The sequence below is a fragment of the Candoia aspera genome, chromosome 2 (genome assembly GCF_035149785.1).
Source record: "Candoia aspera isolate rCanAsp1 chromosome 2, rCanAsp1.hap2, whole genome shotgun sequence".
Lineage (NCBI taxonomy): Eukaryota > Metazoa > Chordata > Lepidosauria > Squamata > Boidae > Candoia > Candoia aspera.
Window position 1 is genome coordinate 69,479,264 of NC_086154.1, and position 19,771 is coordinate 69,499,034.

A 19,771-nucleotide genomic window follows, 5' to 3' on the forward strand; every position below is an offset into this window, starting at 1 on the left:
TTAAATAAATCGTGATCTACCAGGGAACCCTTAGTGATCTCTCACGGAACCCTAGGGTGCCATGGAACCCTGGTTGAGAAACCCTGATCCAGGCAGTTGTGTTGAGGAAACTCCAACATTCTGAAATCAGGGAGAAAAATATTCTGCTAAGTGGTATGAATAGATGAGTGGAAGGAAGGAGAGTCAGAACAGAAAAAGCATTTGGGCCATTTGCAGACACAAGAATGAATGTGACTGTTGGATGAGTATCTGATTAGAAAAAGGTCTGTTGAATGCAAGGTTTAAGCATGTCTCTGTTCATATGTACACATAGCAAAGGAATGAATATAAATCTAAAAACATTATTGATTTAATTATTTGTGATGATGACTAAGAAAATTATTTAAGGATGCAAGGGTAGTGAGAAGTTCTGAATTTGGGAGAGAGAGCTTCTTGCTAATGTCAAGGGTAAATCTCTCAATAAAAGGAATAGAAATTGGGCATGGAAAGGGCTTAGAACCATGTGAAATCATGTGACAGAGAGCCACCAAAGCATATGGAGTTATGTCAGTGGTACCCAAGGTTAATGGGAAGTATGGAAAAGGATGCTCAATGCAATGAAATTAAAGAGGCTGTGGATGAGAAAAATGCAAAGAAAGAATGACTGCTGCCAAAATTAGGGAGACAGGAAGGTATTATATAATGTGTATACACAGAAAAAGATAGTCACAAAGAATATAGTTCATGTGAGCAATTAACAGTTAAGATTAAAAGAGGTGGAGAATAACCAGAAGCAATTTTAATGTTTATAAATATTTTGTTGTAATCACCAGTTGGGTACTTGTGTGAATTTAGAACTTAATGGTTTTTACTGATTGTTTTTCATTATTTTTCATTTTTCTTTCTATATTTACAAAATCATGTGCATTTATTTTAGAAACAATGAGAAAGTGGTGACATCAATATATATATTAAAGTTTAGTCTAGTTTCACATTATTGATCAATCGAAGACATAATAAACTTTACATTTCATGCCAATTATGTTTTCTGTTTCTTTGCTGATACTTGATTTTCTACCCACTATGTCCTTCTTTGCTTTCTTTTTCTTTTATGTAGTCCTTTATTTTGTTCCTTCAGTGTTTTTAAATATTTTTAAAGAAAATGTAGAGTGAAATGAAAATGAAAAAACCTGAAAGTGGCTGAAGAAAGCTAAACAAGGAGAGACCAGCAAAGTGAATTGAATTAGAACAGATGAAATTATGTGGGTGAAACTTAAATAAGGAAATTATGGAAGAAGAATTTTAGAGATTTATATCGGGATTATAGTGATTTATGAAAGAATGGAAGTGAGCCATAAATTTCAGTGTACAAGGGGAAAATGATGAAAAGGAAGTCATAAATGCTTCAAGAACAGTGAAAAATGGTAAGGATGAGAAAAGAACTCTACTGGTGTTTTCCTATACAAAGGGAAAAGTAACAAAAGTGAATTTAAAGACTGTGTGAGTTTGTTGTATGTGTCTGGAATGGTGATTGGCAGAATTCTGATCAAAAGAGCACAAGAGGTAACAATGAGCAAAATGTGGGAAGGGCGGTGCAGCTTTATGCCATGCAGGTGGGATGCAAAACAGATTTTAATTCTATAGGCCATGAAAAGTTTAATGTTTGTTGATTTAAAGACAGCAAAACAATAAGGTAAATAGGTTTGAATTACAGAATGTTTTATATGAACATAGAGTTGAAGATTGGTTGCTGAATGTAATCAGAGTGAAATATGATGGAAGTAAAGCATAAGTGATAATAAATGAAATGCTTACTGAACGGTTCAACATTAAGCAGGGTATAAGACAAGAATGTGTGAAGCTATCTTGGTTGTTTAATTTATTAATGGATCGATGTATAAGCTTGTGGGGATGTTAGAGGTGTGTTGGTTGGGGCCTGGAACCTGTATGAACTTTTGTATGGTATGCCATACAAAAGTCACTGCAACCAGCAAAGAAACTAGGGCCAAAATTTGTGGGACCTTTTGCTATTGAAGATAATAAATCCTGTCACTGTGCAATTGAAACGTCCAAAGAACATGAGGCGAATCCATCCAGTGTTCCATTGGAGCTTGCTGAAGCAAGTGCAAGAGTCCTCCAGAACTGTTTTCCCCTGCACCTACGATGATTGAAGGAGAGCAGCCCTTCAAAATTAAGATTTTAGATGCTCGCAGATGCAAGGGAGAACTTCAGCACCTGAAGCATTTCCCGGAGCATGAATGGGTAGCAAGCAAACATGTTTGTGCTACAGAGCTGTTAAATATTATACCAAGTACCCTGAGAAACTTAAAGACTAAATTTTCTTCTTTCAATTCTTTCCTGCAATGGCTGGTTAAAAAAAAAGAAGTTATGCTTAAGTCACTAATTCCCCCCCCCCCCGAGGGGCAGTATGTCAGACTCCACAATCAAATGATTGCTGAATTGTCTATCATGTTCGCCTGCCATGCTGAGTCAGTGTGTGTCGAGAACCTGATGGGAGGGGGAATTGCAGAGTGTGAATCCTTGTTTGTGCTGAAAGGGGGGAGTAAAGGTCATACTGCCAGAGACATTTGTGCCTGGTATGGCTGACCATTAGAGCTTAGGAGGGAAGTAAGAGGGGGGAGCGAGGTACTGGAAAGTTTTAATGAGCTAGTTTAGGTGGGAATCAACAGCAGCTTTTCTTTTGTTCTGTACACTGGATCTCATTAAATCTGAATTCTGCATATTCTAACTATGCATGGATCAGGTAATTTTTGGGACTAATGGTGTCAGTTCTTACAACCAAGCTAGTACACTGGTATTTCTTTTATTCTGAACAATCTAAGAAATGCTATTTATGGTTAGCACTTTACATCCATTATTGCTACAGAGTTGTGTGGGTCTCCAGCTGGCCACAAGTTCTGTTTTGAAAATAACTGAAGTACACTCTGGCAGTCAAGACTCATTCTGCAGTGAAGGTACAATGGGACATTCCACACAGAACAGCTATTAAAATATCAAGCCTCATTTCTTACCAGACAACACTGCATCAAATTGTCTTATCCTATGAAAGATACAATCAGATAGGATGGAAGACAGGATTGGACTTCCACATTGGGCTGAGAATGTTGAACATATTCTCAAATGAAAATGAAACTACATTGTCTTTTGAGGTTTTTATTTTTATACATTTTTGTATTAAAAAGAAAAAAGCATAATTACCACAAATTACAAAGGACTAAAGCACTACTAGAATAATGAATCACATCAGCCTATAAAGCAGATACTCTGAATAATATTACTGTTTATAATACAGGCTCTCATTCAAGTATTTTACAATTTTTCCTCTTCCTTTTCCCCCTCCCCAATGTGGTGATCCTAGCACATGGGTCAAGAATTATATACTATTAACAGGAGATGGGATTGTGCATGGTAGGCTATATAAAGATCTTTTCCTCCCAGATGATATATGGTAACAGTTGTTTTTAAAGTTTTTTTCAAGAATAAATACAGCTGAAAGTGATTACACTATTTGGTTTGTCTTTAGCACAAAGGGCTAGATTGGAGCAAGCACACGCATACACAACCTGCTCATGGAAAGCAGGTATACCAGGTTCTTTTTTCTACTGTGACAGACTTTCAACTATGTGTACAAAACAATCACGGCATTATTTTCCAGATTGCTCATCTGACATTTTCAGCAGCTTAACACAGGCTTCGCACCAATGAAACTCCAACCTTCACCATTTAAAACTCTGTGCTGACTTACAGTTTCATGGGATGGAAATTCCAACCATCATGGTTGTGCACGACTGCAGGAACCGAACCAACAATTTGAGGGGAAAGATTTGGCCATGCCTGTTCCACAGCCACATAAATGCTATTATCAGAAAGTGGTCTTGGAGGGCAAAGGCTTCAACCAAGGACATCATATCCTTAGCTGTGGGATCTCAGTGGCCCAAGCCATTCTCTTGTACCATGATATATAATGTGGAGAAGAGAACAACAAATGCACAAGTCATTTCTGTGAGGGAGGATGAATACATGCAAAAACAATGTCACCAAAGAAAAGGAGGGCTATAGAGGGCCAGATCTGGAAGAACAAAATCTGTAAAACCAAACAGGAATGGTTAAGCCCATGCCCTTTTCATGTATCCAGTCATAGCATATGCTCATCACAGATAAGTCGGTCCTATGTTCAAGTGTCTTCAGAAAGTGAAAATGTAAACTAGCAGAATAGGTATCCTTAGATTTAAAAAAAAAGTGTCCAAACCCATGTTGCTGAGATGAACTCTCCCACCCCCAATAAACCACTCATTTGAAACTGATTAAAAATTATGGAGGCATCTAGCAATGTTAACTACCCATTCCCTCTTAAAACCTTTCTAATCGTTCTTCTAGTTATTGACAAATCCAAGTTTTAGAAGATTCATATGGACAGAGAATACCAGAATTTGTTGTATTAACAGATTTGATGGTTTAACAAAAAGAAAATAAGCAAGGCATGAATAACTCCCATCCCAGCCCTGTTTAAACAAGTAAACAAACAAAAAATGTGTGGCAGCACTATAAGGTTATGGTGTCATGTATGAATAGTACAATCAAGCTACCAGGAGCAAGAAAGACAAGTACAAACTTTACACTATTAACTGAAAAGTTGGGAGGAAGAACGAGTAGTAGACAGAGATGACAGCACCAACACTTAATAAAGGTCACTTACTTTCCCACCTGTTCCAAACCAATTTCAAATTCCCCATTCATACATGGCCATAGGTTTACACCTACCCAGGATGACCAGAACTATGTTTTAAAAGCCTTTTGCTTTATTCTGGGGAACAGAAACTTTTTCAGCTTTAGTAATCTCAGACATTAGGTAGCCACAGAAAGCTTCCAGATTTCAGCTGAAAGCCTGTTCCTAGAAGATATTTTCACGCATGTTATCAGAGCACAGGGTAGTCACAATGGATTAATTTCATTAACACCTGCTCTCTTCCCAACAAGATATTCAATTTCAAGACCCGTCTTTGCTGGAGAAATCTATTTATAGGATTGGCGTCATGCCTTCTGACATACTGGCAGCCTATAATTACACACCTACAACATATTCTACCAATGTCTTTCTAAGCTGGTGCAAGAGACTGTCATCAGTAAACCTCCAAAAATCTTCCTTCGGTGGCAAGTAACTTGAGTTTCTCTCAACCAGTAAACTTTATACAGTTCAACCTCTTAACATTGTCAGGTATAGAGAAATTCACATAGCACTCTTATAGGTATTGCAGGCTTTTTTAACCGGTTACCTTTCTTCCCCTACAATCTACTATTGCCTTCTTAGTGCTCATCTTACATTTGCAAAGTGATGTTTGTATAACCATGTATAGCAGCATTCTCATTCAGAAGAGCTTTTAAGTGAAACCAGTCGTCGTTAGCTCAACCCCTCAGGCTTAGTCACCAGCAGAGCAAATTTCCAGAATTGCTTCCAAGAATGCTTTTGAACAAATATCCATTGGCTCAACCTATCTGAAACACCTAAGCACTTGTTCTGCCTGATAATCCCAAACGTATGCTTTATTTCATGTTGCAACTGTGATATTTAGGGCTACTGGATCTGTGTGGGAAAAATACTGACGACCACTAAATGGCAGCAAAGTTAGCTGTTCTTTCTGCACATCTTTGTTGCCATCTTGTAGTTGCCCAGATTTATGTAGTAGTCCTAATGAAAATATAGGCATTCCAGGTCACTACAAATTGAAATCCTGGGATGGTAAGGATTTTAAACAATCCAAAGAACAGCCAGTTATTTCCAACTGTTCCATTTTAGCATGCTTCGCCTAATGCAACGTACTCAATATCACAGTGTAATTGCACCTGGCGAAACAGTGGCTGATTTTCATTTCTCATGCCCTAATGACAGGATGAAGATTTGTTATAACTGGCGCAGCAAAAAAAGCAAGCAATACCTTGATGCTATTCAGCCATGCTAGAACCATAGGGTGTGCTTATTATGCTCACTGCATTGTAGTCATCCAAAAATGCTCTGTAGCAAACTCCCATTAAAGCAAGCTTGATACAGCTAAAAGTAGTAACATCAGGCAACACTAACCCTAGGCAAAAAGTCCAGTCTCCTTAATTATCTACATATATAGTACCAAACCATCCAAGAGGAATTATTAATCAATGAAGCGCCCTAATACCACACTCCCTGAAACACTAAATTAACACTTAACCGCTCCAGTTGACTAACTGCAGGGCCTGTGGTCTGTTACTGTCTCACAATTGTACTTTCCAGCATGTTACTATCAGGGACATACCTGAAACATGAACTCTAAAATGCAGAAGTAGCCAAGACATCTGGCAGTTCTGGCAGCAGACTCCACAAAAAGAGTTGAAGCAACTCTCCCCAACTTTTTCTAGGTGTCAGGGATGCAAGGAATAGAAGAATCGGTTCTCAGCATTATGGAAAGGCCCTCTGCACGTGTTTAACTGGGGAAGGAGAAGACGACTGCTCTACCCTAAACCATAGTACGTAGGACCACATAAACAGTATTGCACCCTTTTGCTACTATTTATCCCTTTTTGGAGCTATATGGTATGCAGGGGTGGCATAATGATCTTCCTTCCCCCGATTTCTGACTTGCAGAACATGGATAGTACACTAGAAAAGTAACAAAATGCAGGGAGCAGCATACCAGGTTGTCAGAAACTAATTGTAGCTTGTATTTCCTTCTTCTCTGCTGTTCACTCCTATAGTTCAGGACAGCTGTTTTTTACAGCCATGTGAATAGCCTTCGAAAGTTCCAGCAGTTAGCCCAATAGCAGCCAAGATAAGCTTGGTGCTTTGTATAAAGTTCTATGACACAGCTGACATGGTTCCAATTCATGAAGTGATTTTTTTTTGGGGGGGGGGGTGATGCAAGAACATTAAAGTGATGCCTGTAGCTAGCAAACAGTCTAAACACCTGCATCCTTGGCTACATAATCATCCAGGGAAGGGAGGCAGGTTATCATACCTGTTATTAGAAAAGAATACAGAAGGGGAATCCTGTGCAAGTAATTAACACTAGTAAGCTACCTCAAATTTGGAAACCATCAGACGTAAAAATCCTACTTTGCTTAGGTTAAAGCTGTTTTCCTGTATACACATTCTTCAACCACATAGATGAAAAGCAAGGATGCATGCCTTTACATCTTCACTCTTTTCCTGGCGCACCTGCCTGCCTGCCCTGGGATAGGAAGATTTCATGAAATCAATGAACGAATTCCTGGCCTGCCCTGGTGGGAGAGGGAGGAAAATGGTGGTGCACCTGGAGGTCTAAGTGAAGCAAAAGCAGATGCAGTTGTACCAGAAAGGACACTAAAACAGTTGATACATATATATATCAGCATCAACTACACAATAGCAGAAGTTGCAGGCTGAAGTGCCCCAGTATCCCCTGCTCTGGAGAGAAGCTGTCCGTGTGGTTTGAACCAACATTCAGCTAGATCTCAACAGTATTGTTCCAGTTGATGCAGATCACAGCTGGGTTAAGGGAAGACAGTCACCAGCTGCTGCAGACAAGAGTCACTGAACAGGGAACAGAAATATATCACAGTCTGGCAGAGTCCCAAGCAGATGCCATTTTCCCAATTTGCTCAAGTCAGGGATGCCTACAAGTTCCCAACTCCACAATAAGGCAACTTATTATTTTCAAGGAAGGAAGCAAAGAAACAGACTTTTTTTTAAACAAGTTTTTTGTGTGTTTTGTGTTTTTTTTTTTTTTTAAGTGAAAGCTGTTTTAGCAACGTCTTAGCATTCCTATGCGAGGGGAGACACTGTGCAAGTTTATGTTCTACCCATCACGCAAAAGAACTAGGCAAGCCCAATGTAAAGTGGGCCCACTTTCAGCCAGGGTCCTTTGGTTCATTTCCAGTCGTCAGTTTCTGATGGAAAAGATGAGCAGCATAGAAGGAGCCACAACAGAAGTGATGGTGGTACACGTGATGGTAGCAGAAACTCCTCTTGTGCATTGCTATATCCAGAAGGGGCGGTGCCTGCTGAACTTGGAAAGCCAAAGGCTAGTTCTCCAAATGACACTACATTGTTCGGTCCAAACTTCCAGCTTACCAAGTGGGCTGCATAGTTGTTAAGTGTTCAGAGGGATGAGAAGGAGCTGGATTGTGAGGCTGCATGATGCAGAATAATTTTGGTTTATCCAAACAAACTTCTATCAATAATTTAAAACTTGATATATATATTTATATATATATAATATATATATTTATATTTATAAAAATCTCCCGTTTCCCAACCCAACCTAACCCATGAAAGGCGCTAAGACATGAAAAAGTGAAGGTCTGGCTCCAATCAGTGACTTAATCACAGCGAGGAAAAGGATGCATTCAACTTGGATCATCTTGTTTTTCCAGCCAACAAGAAAAATCATATGCACTGTTTATCCCCACCTCCTGCAAGCAGCCTGGTCTTGGACTTTTACATTCCAACTCCCTGCCCCCTTTTCCACTGGTAGTCCTAGTGCGTCTACTTCCCCACTGTTTGGGTTTCCACCGTGGCTGTGGAAACTGCATGTGGCTGGCTCAGGTTTTTGGCATCTTCCTGGCTTGATAAGTTGGTGACTTGGCTGGATGAGGCAGACATTTGATTGGATGGAGTATGACCAACAGCCTTGCTAGAAGACTGAGATGGGTATCGCTTCCTTCCATCTACTCCTACTATGGCTGCATATCTCTTGTGGTTGCCTTCTTCCCCTATAGGAGGCTGAAACAAGAAAAAAAGCCATTAAACTGATTTATGTAGCACCTCAATACTGCTGTCAAGCATGATTTATATATATTTATAAAGAATATATGGAGCTTTGTTTGTTACAGTATTTTTTTAAAGTAAAACTACCTCGAAGTCCCAGCTTCCCTTAGTACTTGTTCCTTTGCCTACACTTTCAAAACTGATTATCTTAAAGTCTTTTCATTCTCTTTTGAAATGTTATGGGGAAGATTTTATAGGCACTTAGCAGAGAACTTTAGGAGAAAATCAAAGAGCATAGTAAGACTTGTAATCTGAAATATCTGCAGCACCATGTTGAGGCAAGCATTCTCTAAAGGGAAAGACTTCTTCCAGGCAAGATTTACTCTTGGGGATTACATGGATCTATCCATATAGGGTTTTCTGACAATAACACTGGAGTGATTTTCCTTTGCCTTCTTCCAGTATGTTTTTTCAACTTCTCACTCTAAGCTACAGGATTTTCTGGCCATTCAACTACAAACTAGGGTCGTATCTGCTTTCTTCTTAGCCAAAGTCTGGTGCAAACTCTTGGGTCAGATTTGGCTGTAATTCATCTATTATACAACTAACCTCAGCCAGAAGCTACAGATTTAGGATGGGTTCAGTATTAAAGTCTGCCATAGTTTGCTCAATCATAGCTTACCAAATAAACTACAATTAGCAGGGTTCATACAATACAGTAAGCCAATATCAAGCCTTAAAAGTATGTCGTAAAGCCTATTATTAGATTATCTATCTATCTATCTACCTACCTACCTACCTACCTACTCAAGGCAGCGAACATACATAATTCTCCTGCCTATTTTTCCCACAACAACCCTCTAAGATGGGTTAGGCTGAGAGAGTGTGGCTAGCCCAAAGTCACCCAGCCAGTGATTACAATTAATTTACCAGCAGAACTTCCCTATCACTTCATATTGTTTCAAACACATTATTATTAACAGATTCTGTGCACACTATTTTATTTATTTAATTAAATTTATATCACTGCCCATCTCCCCTGACGGGGGACTCTGGGCGGTTTACAATAAAATAGAGGTAAAAACACATCCACCTAAGTTATAGTTTAAAATATAAATAAGAAAATAAATATAAAATCCAAGCAGAGGTGGAACCATAATCAATAAGGGGTGCTATGGCACCAGCCACCCCCAGGTGGAACTATCACTCTCCACCTCCCAAGCAAGGCAGCAGAACCAGGTCTTCAATTTATTCCAGAAGTCCGGGAGCGAGTAGACCCGTCTCAACTCTGGGGGCAAGATATTCCAAAGGGCGGGTGCCACTGCAGAGAAGGCTTGCATCCTGGACCCCACTAGATTAAATTCCTTTGCTGATGGGGTCCGTAGCATGCCCTCCCTGCCTGACGGGGTGGGTCGATGTTATGGGGATGAGACAGTCCCTCAAGTACCCTGGTCCCATGCCATGTAGGGCTTTAAAGGTCATAACCAACACCTTTAATTGGACCCGGAAGCGAACTGGTACCCAATGCAGCTCATGTAACAGTTGTGTCACATGGGCTGATTTTGCAGCACCAATGACTGTCCGCGCAGCTGCATTCTGGACCAGCTGAAGCTTCCGAATACTCTTCAAGGGTAGCCCCACGTAGAGCGCATTGCAATAGTCTATGTGGGAGATGACAAGGGCATGAGTGACTGTTCGGAGGGCATCTCGGTCCAGGAATGGGCGTAGCTGGCACACCACCCAAAGTTGTGCAAAGGCCCTCCTGGCCGTGACTGCCACCTGCTCTTTGAGCAGGAGTCGTGAGTCCAGGAGGACACCCAGGTTCCGCATTGATTCCGAATGGGGAAGTGCCACCCCATCCAGAACCAAAGATGACAACTTCCTGGAAACCAAGAGGCCATCAATCCACAGCCACTCTGTCTTACCAGGGTTCAGTTGAGGCCTGTTGTTCCCCATCCAGACCCCCACAGCCCCCAGGCACTTGGAAAGGGTGGTGACCGTGTTACTTACTTCACCCGGGATGGAGATACATAACTGAGTATCATCAGCATATTGATGATACCTCATCCCGTGGTGACTGATGATCTCACCCAGTGGTTTCATGTAGATGTTGAATAGGAAAGGAGAGAGAACCGAACCCTGCAGCACCCCACAATAGAGGGGTCGAGGGTCGGATCTCTCCTCTCCTATCACCATCGGCTGGGACTGGCCCTGGAGGAAGGAGGTGAACTAACGCAAAACTACACCCACACCCAACCCCCTGAGCCGCCCCAAAAGAATACCATGGTTGATGGTATTGAAAGCCGCTGAGAGATCCAAGAGAGCCAGGATGGATGCACTCCCTCCATCCCGCTCCCGCCAGAGATCATCCATAAGTGTGACCAATGAGGTCTCCGTCCCATATCCTGGCCTGAAACCTGACTGAAAGGGGTCCAGATAATCCGTTTTCTCCAGAATTCTCTGGAGCTTCAACGCAACCACTTTCTCAACCACCTTTCCCAAAAAGGGAAGGTGGGGGAGACAGGGTGAAAATTGCCCAGTATAGTAGGGTCCAGGGATGGCTTCTTGAGGATGGGGTATACCAGCACCTCCTTAAAGGCAGCCAGAAATACCCTCTCCCTCAAGGATGCATTAACCATCACCTGGGCCCAACCACAAGTCACCTTCCAGGATGATTTTATCAGCCAGGAAGGGCATGGGTCAAGCTAGCATGTGGTTGCATTTATAGTCCGGAGGATCCTGTCCACTTCCTCAGGCCCAACAGGATCAAACTGTTCCCAGATAACAGGGTAAGTACATTCCCCTGGTATCTCCCCAGACTCCGCTTCACGCTTAGAGTCCAACTTAGAATGGATCTGAGTGATTTTATCCTGCAGATGCTTTGAAAACTCTTCCGAACAGCCCTGTAAATGGGTCCCTGAACCTACTTGACCCAGAAGAGATCAAGCAATCTTAAACAGGGCCGTCAGGCGGCGTTCTGCGGATGCAATAAGAGCGGAGAAATACCCACGTTTTGCCACTCTTACCACCACAAGGTAGGCCTTAATAGCGGCTCTAGCTTGTGTTCGCTCAGATTCAGTCTTCGTCTTCCTCCAGCGGCGCTCCAGATGTCTCTTAACCCTCTTCAAAACCCTCAACTCCTCCATAAACCACACTATGCCTAATATAGCCATAAAAGTTGGAGAAAATGCAACCAAGTATCTGTATTACAAGGAAGAAACAGTTACTTGTACCCACATCAACTCTGAAGTCTTCAAGGCGGCGGAATTTGCTGAGGTATTCTTGCAATTTGCAGTCAATGTCCAAGTTTTTGGCTTTGGAATATTTTAAGAAGGCCCAAAATTTTTCAAGCCCATAAAGTTGGCCTATTAACAAGGGACAAAAAGCTAAGAGTAAGTCTCATCTAACAAAAAACTAGGAAGCCATAACAATTTCATTTCAGCAAATGCTGGAATGAGGAAACACTGGCAACCTAGCAAGACATCAGAACAAACTTTTCATTAGCTACACATTTCAGCATATATATGTATTACCTGACAATATGCGTAGAGAATAAGGATGGGGAAAGAGACAGAGGGGACAAGAAAGCAGCTGGCCCTCTATTTAAGGGGGAGAAAAGAGCATAAAGTTAAAAGTAATCTTCACCTCAGAAGGCAGGAGCAACTCCAGTATACTTCACAACTGTTTAATGCAGTTTTCCCTATGCATAATACTCAAAATGTCCTTTCATACTACGGTTCTGGAATTGCAGTATAGTCAAAACTCCAACTATTTATTCTAAAGAAGGGTCACATAATTATTGGAAAAATGCCCCACAATTCACTGGCTTAAAAATCCCCTGAAATATCAGCCACTGTGTGTGCTATCAGGAGACATAACTTACCAGCCTCAAAATCTTTTATAGTTTCTTCTTGGAAATCCTTAAATATGTCAGGTCGGAATTTCTTCTCCAAACCATAACTGTAGTATCTGAAGAGGCACTCCAGTCCATACCTGCAAGACCATACCATCTGTACAATCACTACTTCCTTCAAATGCTTTAATTTTTCTCACAAGAGTTTATTTGATCAAGTCAGACAAATTACTCATCTAATATCCCTTTAAGGGCTGTCACCATATTTGCTACCTAAAGTAAGATCAATCCATATTTCCCCTTTCCATCTTTAAAATGCCAACCATGTTGATGCAATAAATAGATGTGGACCTACCTGTACCCTTCTTTTGCATCCTCCAGAGCCAGTTGCTTAAATTCCTCATACATCTTCTTGTTAAAGTGATCACGAAGGAAAAATGACCAGAATCTAAAGAGAGTATTCATTTCCTGGGATTGGCCAATGCCCAGTCGTTTCCGTTCTGGTTAAGAAAAAAGGAGGAGAACTCTTAAAAACTATTTTAAAGTGTATGCCAATTAAAATACTACACTTTGTCCTAAAGACAGAATACACACAACCTGCATCATTATGCTTCTATTAAACATGGAAAAAAAATAAGAATCTGCCTATCCCCCAGCACATGAATGCCCAGTCCTTTGGATCTTGAAGCCAGGTAGAGAGAGATTTCTGTAACTTACAGTGTCATCTATAAAGCAGCCAAGGGACTGCAATCTTAAATGTCATCATATAGTGAACAGAAGAAGCCTGGCTTTAAATGAAAGGAAAAGTTTATCTTCAAAACTGCCCACATCAATTAGAACTGACTAAATCACATGCTTACCTGTAACTTTATACAAGTGAACAGATAACCATCCAGAACAGAGAAGTTTTTTCTCCAATTCACAAGAAGTCATACTCTTTGCAATATGTGCAGATTGGTCTACAGATTACTACTTCAAGCAATAATGAAGGCTTGCAAAGAGTATCACTGCCAAGAAGCTGAATTTGGCCAAGACATTAAACAAACTGCCCACTCCATTCCCTATGGCCTGCACAAAAATCAAATATCTAACTACTTCAGCATTATCTATACAATTCACCATTAAGGCAGCGCCGGCGATACTTGTGGTAGACATGTTGTGTGAAGCCATTTTCTTTCAGGAGTTCATGGGAAGGATGCTGGAACTTAGGCAATGACTGTGGGGTGCAACCATAGCTGCCTATGGCTGGGGTGCCTTCTGAAGGACTGGAACTAGGTAAATAAATTTTAAAAAATCACATCAATAAAGGGTCCAACTGCTCAAATGTTCAGAAGTAGATGCAGATACATTACAGTCAATCAGATTTCAATCTGACAAACTCTGAGAAAGTCTTAAATACCAATTAAGGAATTATTCTGAGTAAAGAGGGCATTGACTTATGAGGAAGAGGAGGATTCATGCAATCAATTTCTTCAGTAGGCTCCCTCAATCTTTTGTTTTTCAACTTCAATGAAAATCACTATGCCTTCTGGTACCTGATGGATGCTGTTCGAGGTCTATGCTCCCGGGAATCCATCACCCAACCAACATGGCATTCCATTGGAGGATTCGAACTGTGCCGTGTTTTCCTTTTCCGGGGTGTCTATAAGAAGCAGAAGGAACATATGAGAGTTCTCTACCAACACTGAAGATTCACAAAGAGTCAAGAGATACACAGTATCTATTAAAGACGTAGCCACACAGAAGGAGCTGATGTGCAGGTCTTACCTTGGCATCTATCAATCTGCCTTCCTTAACCACTGGGTAAAACCGGGGTGTCTGGGTAGGGTCCTTCAGCTGAGGTGTACGAGGGGTCCGAGGAGTTCTTGCATTGCGGTAGTTTGGGGATTCTGGCACAGTTGTTGGCAAAGATCGGGCAATGGTTGAAGGTTCAGGCACACCAAAGAGCTTATTTGCCAGAGCATCAGTTGGAACTACAACAAAAAAATCAAACTGGTTAACAATTAAACTGCTGTTTATACACAAAAAACAAAAACAAAAATCAGCATCCATGCTCAGACACAGTGCTTTCCAATCCCCTTTAGGGGAAAGAAGTGAAAGCAACTAAGTTTTAAAAACCAAGCATAAAATGATGGATTTGGGCCATGAAATAAAGCTAAGATTTTTATTGTACGCTGCCCGGAGCTACCTTGTGTGAGATGGGCGGCCATATAAATAAACAAACTAAAGTAAAATAAAGTAAAGTAAAGTAAAGTAAAATAAAGTAAGTCCTTCTAGATGCTTTACAAGCAAGAAAAACTAACCCCTGAAAAACAGAGTGCAGTGGATTAAAAATACAGCAGTGAAGACTGAATGGTCAAAAGATCCCATGGGGAAGTCTCCTTCTACTGGAATTTAGTAGGTGGATCGTTGCAGGCTCGTACCTTGCTGGAACCTGGGTGGTCCTGGAGGAACTTCCTGATTTGGATCAACAGGAGGCTCAGGGGTCAGAGTGTCAAATTGCTCTCTGCTGATCATATTCACCTTCTTGAAGTTTTCTACTTCTTGCTGCATTTCAAAAGATCACAAATGGAAATTAAAACACACGCCTAGAAGAGATTTCTACTTTACGTCCATCAAATCAAAGCAGTACCAAAACTTCCACAAGAATCTCAGTAACTGGGGACATAGAAAGTGTCTTCCCAAACAGGGGGCTATCAGGTGTAACTGCACATTAAGTTTCAAAATATCACTAGATCATATAATTCACCATCTCAGTGTAAGATGGTCAGAATTCCAAAACAAAGCGTCTGTGTACAGTTTAATTAAGGAATTCCATATGAGGCTAAAATTAATGTAATTGTGACAGATGTTCTTCTTTTATGTCTGCCTCCCATTCACATAAACCAGAGACAGGTAAGAAGTTAATAAAAGGAGTTCATGGAAGTAAGGTTCTGACTTCCTCTCCATATACTTTTAACTACTTTTTTCCATGCTCAGCCAACTCATCTCTGGAGTCACAATCAGGAACTGAGAAACAATCTGGAGCAACTGACTATGGGGAGGTGACATACAAAATGAACAGTTTAATGCCTTTGTCTCATCCACTCTGCTTTATGTACGAACAGATCAAATACAATGGCCCAATTATGTTTTATTGGGCCCACAACTATCTAATGATTCTGTATTACATTTCAGTAAACATTCTCCAACAATATGCTACAAAGTACTGCACAAATCCCTCATGCATTCACCACTGAGAGAATTTCCTTTTATCAAGCTAGAAGTAATGTAGAAGTGCTGAAAATCTTTATTATTCCAAGCATCTTTCTGTTGTCTCTGGTAAGCAATACGGGTATTCTCTGGGTTAAGACCACTCATTCAGCAACCGTTCAAAGTTACAATGGCACTGAAAGAGTGGTACTTATGACCAGTCCCTGAAGTTCCAGCTGTCGCAGCACCTCCGCATTCACGTGATTGCAATTTGGGCACTTGGCAACAAGCTTGCACTTACAACAATTACAGCATCCCACAGTCACGTGATCACCATTTGCGACCTTCCCTGCCAGCTTCCCACAAGCAAAGTCAATGGGGAAGCCGGCAGGGAAGGTTGCAAGTCACTTCCATAACTTGCTCCCACATTTTCTCCTGAGGAGCCCCGCTACGGAGGGCAAGATTCCAGGGAACTTGTCCTCCATAGCACCTCCCCACCCGCAGCACCTGTCCACAGCCCCCACCAGCCTGCCCACACTCCACCTGCCTGTGGCACCCCCTGCACTCCATAGTGCCTCCCCACAGCACCCATGCACCTTGCCTGGATTCCCTCCTCCTCCTGCTTAACGACCTGGGTGACCCCGGGGTTACAATGGCAACTGAGACTGCCATCACGAAGCGATGCAGTCAGGTAACATCATACTTTACGACCACATCGGTTAGTGACAGAAATTCCAGTCCAAATTGCCATTGTAACCCAAGGACTACCTGTAAAGAACTATTCTGATTTGCTGCAAACCACCAGAAAACTCAAGTAAAGCCTAGCAAACACCACAAATTTAACTACAGCTCCATGTTTAGCATTACTCTTTTAAACCTGAAATATTCCAACAGCATCCAAATTTACCTGTCCAATTTAGTGCCAGGTGTCCTACCCAACCCAGTACTGTAGCTAGCAAAAATAATCTTGCTTGTTTTAATATGTTCCCAATGTTGAAGATGGATCAATACCTATTATGAAATGAATTAAATACTCCCACCAAAACTTTGGTTGCCAGATCCATTTATCCCAGCAAGCTCAAACATATCTGATATTCTTGCAGGAAGAAGTTACCATTTCTACAAAGACAGCAGAGTTGACAGAATACGATGAGCCATTACAATCTTAAAGAATAGTTGACTGAAAGTTCAAACTGATCTTTGTGTAGCCTAACACAAAGATATAGTCAAAAGATGTCACCAAAGGTATGGCGATGATTATGAAATTCTAGCTCTACTACTGCAAATGGTACTTTGGGCCTATAATTAAGCATCTTCTCCCATATTTCCAAAAATAGAAGTAGAAAGTACTTTATTTAACATTAGGACTTACACTAATTATTTTGTTTTTACACATAGCCCAACCACAATTGACATATTATTGCTTCTGACTATGCCCAAGATAGGAAGAAGCAACCAAAAGTTAAAGGGGCAAAATAGCACAACAACAGAATTATATAAGGATCTACTTTGCAGAGAAGGACTGAAAAAATGCAATATAACGCACCATAAGTTGCAAGTTCAAGCTTAGCACAGAATGCTGATAAAAGAAATTCCTGAATATAATTTCTATTTGGAAATAGACATGCTTAGAGTCACATACAAACAGAGTCACTTCTGCCTGAATATATATTAGAATGCTGGCATATAAAAGAACAAACACCATCAATCTAGATTATAGGTCAAGGTGATGGAAATTTGTACCAGTAATTCAACAAATACAAACTAAACATCACATTTAAAATATTTAAGTGACAAAAAAGGAAGATATGGGTTTGACATGCTCCCTGATTGAAAGGGATCAATTTAAGGTAATAGCATTCTGTTGTAGAATATGAACTGATGGTAACTTTTGTTGTTTAAAATCTATAGCCAAAAGCTGGATGATTTCATCTCCAGTGACATGAAATAAATGTAGCAACACTGCCCTCACATTTTCAGGATCAGAATACAGAACCTTAGTAGGGAAGAAGGAAAACTGTTCCCCAAAAATCAGCTGTCTATACTATTTCTATACCACGTGATCGTACTGATTCTAGTAGGTGTACAATAAAACCATCATTAAAACTGAAATAACCACCATAATTACATTAAAAGAACAAAGTAAGTCACTGCAACAAACCCAGGCAAATATCTGCCCGCTAATATGAGACTGTGGGGTTAAAAAAACCTTTAACACTCATGCATACCCAGAAAAGACAATAAAAATATTCTGTCACCAAGGAAGATCAGGTGGCTAGTGTATTTGAGAGATCATAATCCATGAGATAGTAGGAAACATGACAATTGGCAGAACTTCCCTCTCCAAAGCACTCCGCAAATACTGTTGTTAGCTTGTCACACAGTCTGTACAAAAAATACATGCGCATGTCTGAGAGTATGGGGCTTTTAAGGAGAACAGCTCTAATCAAAAGGAAGCTGCACTCAAAGTAGAAACCTATTTGTAGATGAGCTGGAATTCATAAATCCATCTGTAATCAATTCCTGACCTATGATACCTGATAAGGCATTCCAAGGTATTAAGATGGATGTGAGGAAGCTGATCGATGACTGAATGGGCTCCATCAAAGAAATGCCTGAAGTCAGCCATGGACTTGGGGTAAACATCTGCTTGCTGAATCTACCATTTAGTACGTTCTCTTGATACACATGTTCAAACAGGTGGGCGAGCAAAATGATTTTGTATTAGTGTATTAGGTACAGACTGTAATAATGCACTCAAGACCTTTGCTTAATTCTATTTAAATTATACTCATTTCACCTGGAGTAGAATAATAAGTCCTGATTCTCACCTTTATCTGAGAATATTCTGGTTCAAATTGTTCTGTCCACAGGTCCTGTTCATAGTAATACAGTCCATCATTGATCACTTTGGCCAATTCTGAGCTCATCTTTGCCCTGGAAGTGTGGTTGCCTGTTCTGTCCCCCCCTGGATGACGGCGCAGGTAAGGGGGTGTCTGTGTTACAATCAAAATTTTATTCACGTCCCTGTCATCAATCTCGTAGTCTGAATCCTCATCTGACCAATCAGTGAAGGTGTTTTTACGACCATCCATCTGTTCCATTTCCTCATCAAAAAGGAAGTCCAGCTCCTCTGGTTCATCCTGATCCTTCTGCTTCAAAGGTGTTCTAGACTCTTCTGTTTTCTAGTAACAAGTGAGACGGTGGAACACTAAGCTTTACCACAAAACTAACAGGAAAACTACAATGAATTCTCAGTTTTGCCCTCAACACTTCACAAACAAAGCATGACTCGAAAACAAAGTCAGTTTCATTTAATGCTGTATCACACCACATACCTGTCCAGACAGGAAGGCTAAGAGAAGGGCAGAAGTGTACAGGTAGTCCTTGCTTAACGCCCATTCATTCAGCAACCATTTGAAGTGATGACAGCGCTGAATGAAGGGTCTTTGGAATTCCGACCATTGCAGTGCCTCTGCAGTCACGTGAAAAAAATTCAGGCCACTCACATTTACGACCACCTTTTGGCCACCTGCCCACCCGCTGCCGCCAGCTGCCCAGCTGGGGCCTTCTTTTGTACCAGCGCAGCTGGATTATCTCTTGTGCCCTGCCCAGGGCCTCCATGCACACTCTGCCCAGGGCCTTCTTTCGTGAAAGAAACCCAGCAATGAAAGAAGGTGGAGCGGATTCTCCTTTCGTGCTGGAGCAGCCAGGGCCTTCTTTCACACGCCGGGCTTCTTTTGCAAAAGAAAAAGGCCCTGGCTGGCACTTGAATGGAGGCCTGGGTAGGACACGAGAGAAGCCCTGGCTCCACCGCCACAAAAGGTGGTGGTGTGAAAGAAGGCCCAGTGGTGGCACACAGTGCAGCAGGTGTAGAGGCGGGCAGGGTTAGGTGGCAAAGGAAGCTGGTGGCAGCAGGGAGGCGGACAGCCAAAAAAGCAGGGATGGGGGGAGATAGGCAGGTACGGGGAGCAGGTTGGGTTGCTGTCTTCCTGCTCCCGCTGCCGAGTCCA

General features: G+C 41.3%; 1 protein-coding gene across 1 annotated transcript in view; it reads right to left on the bottom strand.

The window, feature by feature from the left end:
• Positions 1-4,234: 4,234 nt before the first annotated feature.
• The window catches only part of LARP1 (La ribonucleoprotein 1, translational regulator), an 87,149-nt gene continuing 71,612 nt past the window's right edge, over positions 4,235-19,771 (bottom strand). The window contains exons 11-19 of the mRNA XM_063292148.1: positions 18,590-18,943; positions 14,990-15,113; positions 14,334-14,539; positions 14,102-14,208; positions 13,686-13,837; positions 12,922-13,066; positions 12,597-12,706; positions 11,951-12,078; positions 4,235-8,728 (exon numbers count right to left, since the gene is read on the bottom strand). Coding sequence (XP_063148218.1) covers positions 8,492-8,728; positions 11,951-12,078; positions 12,597-12,706; positions 12,922-13,066; positions 13,686-13,837; positions 14,102-14,208; positions 14,334-14,539; positions 14,990-15,113; positions 18,590-18,943 — 1,563 coding nt within the window. The 3' untranslated portion in view covers positions 4,235-8,491. The remainder of the gene's footprint in view (positions 8,729-11,950; positions 12,079-12,596; positions 12,707-12,921; positions 13,067-13,685; positions 13,838-14,101; positions 14,209-14,333; positions 14,540-14,989; positions 15,114-18,589; positions 18,944-19,771) is intronic.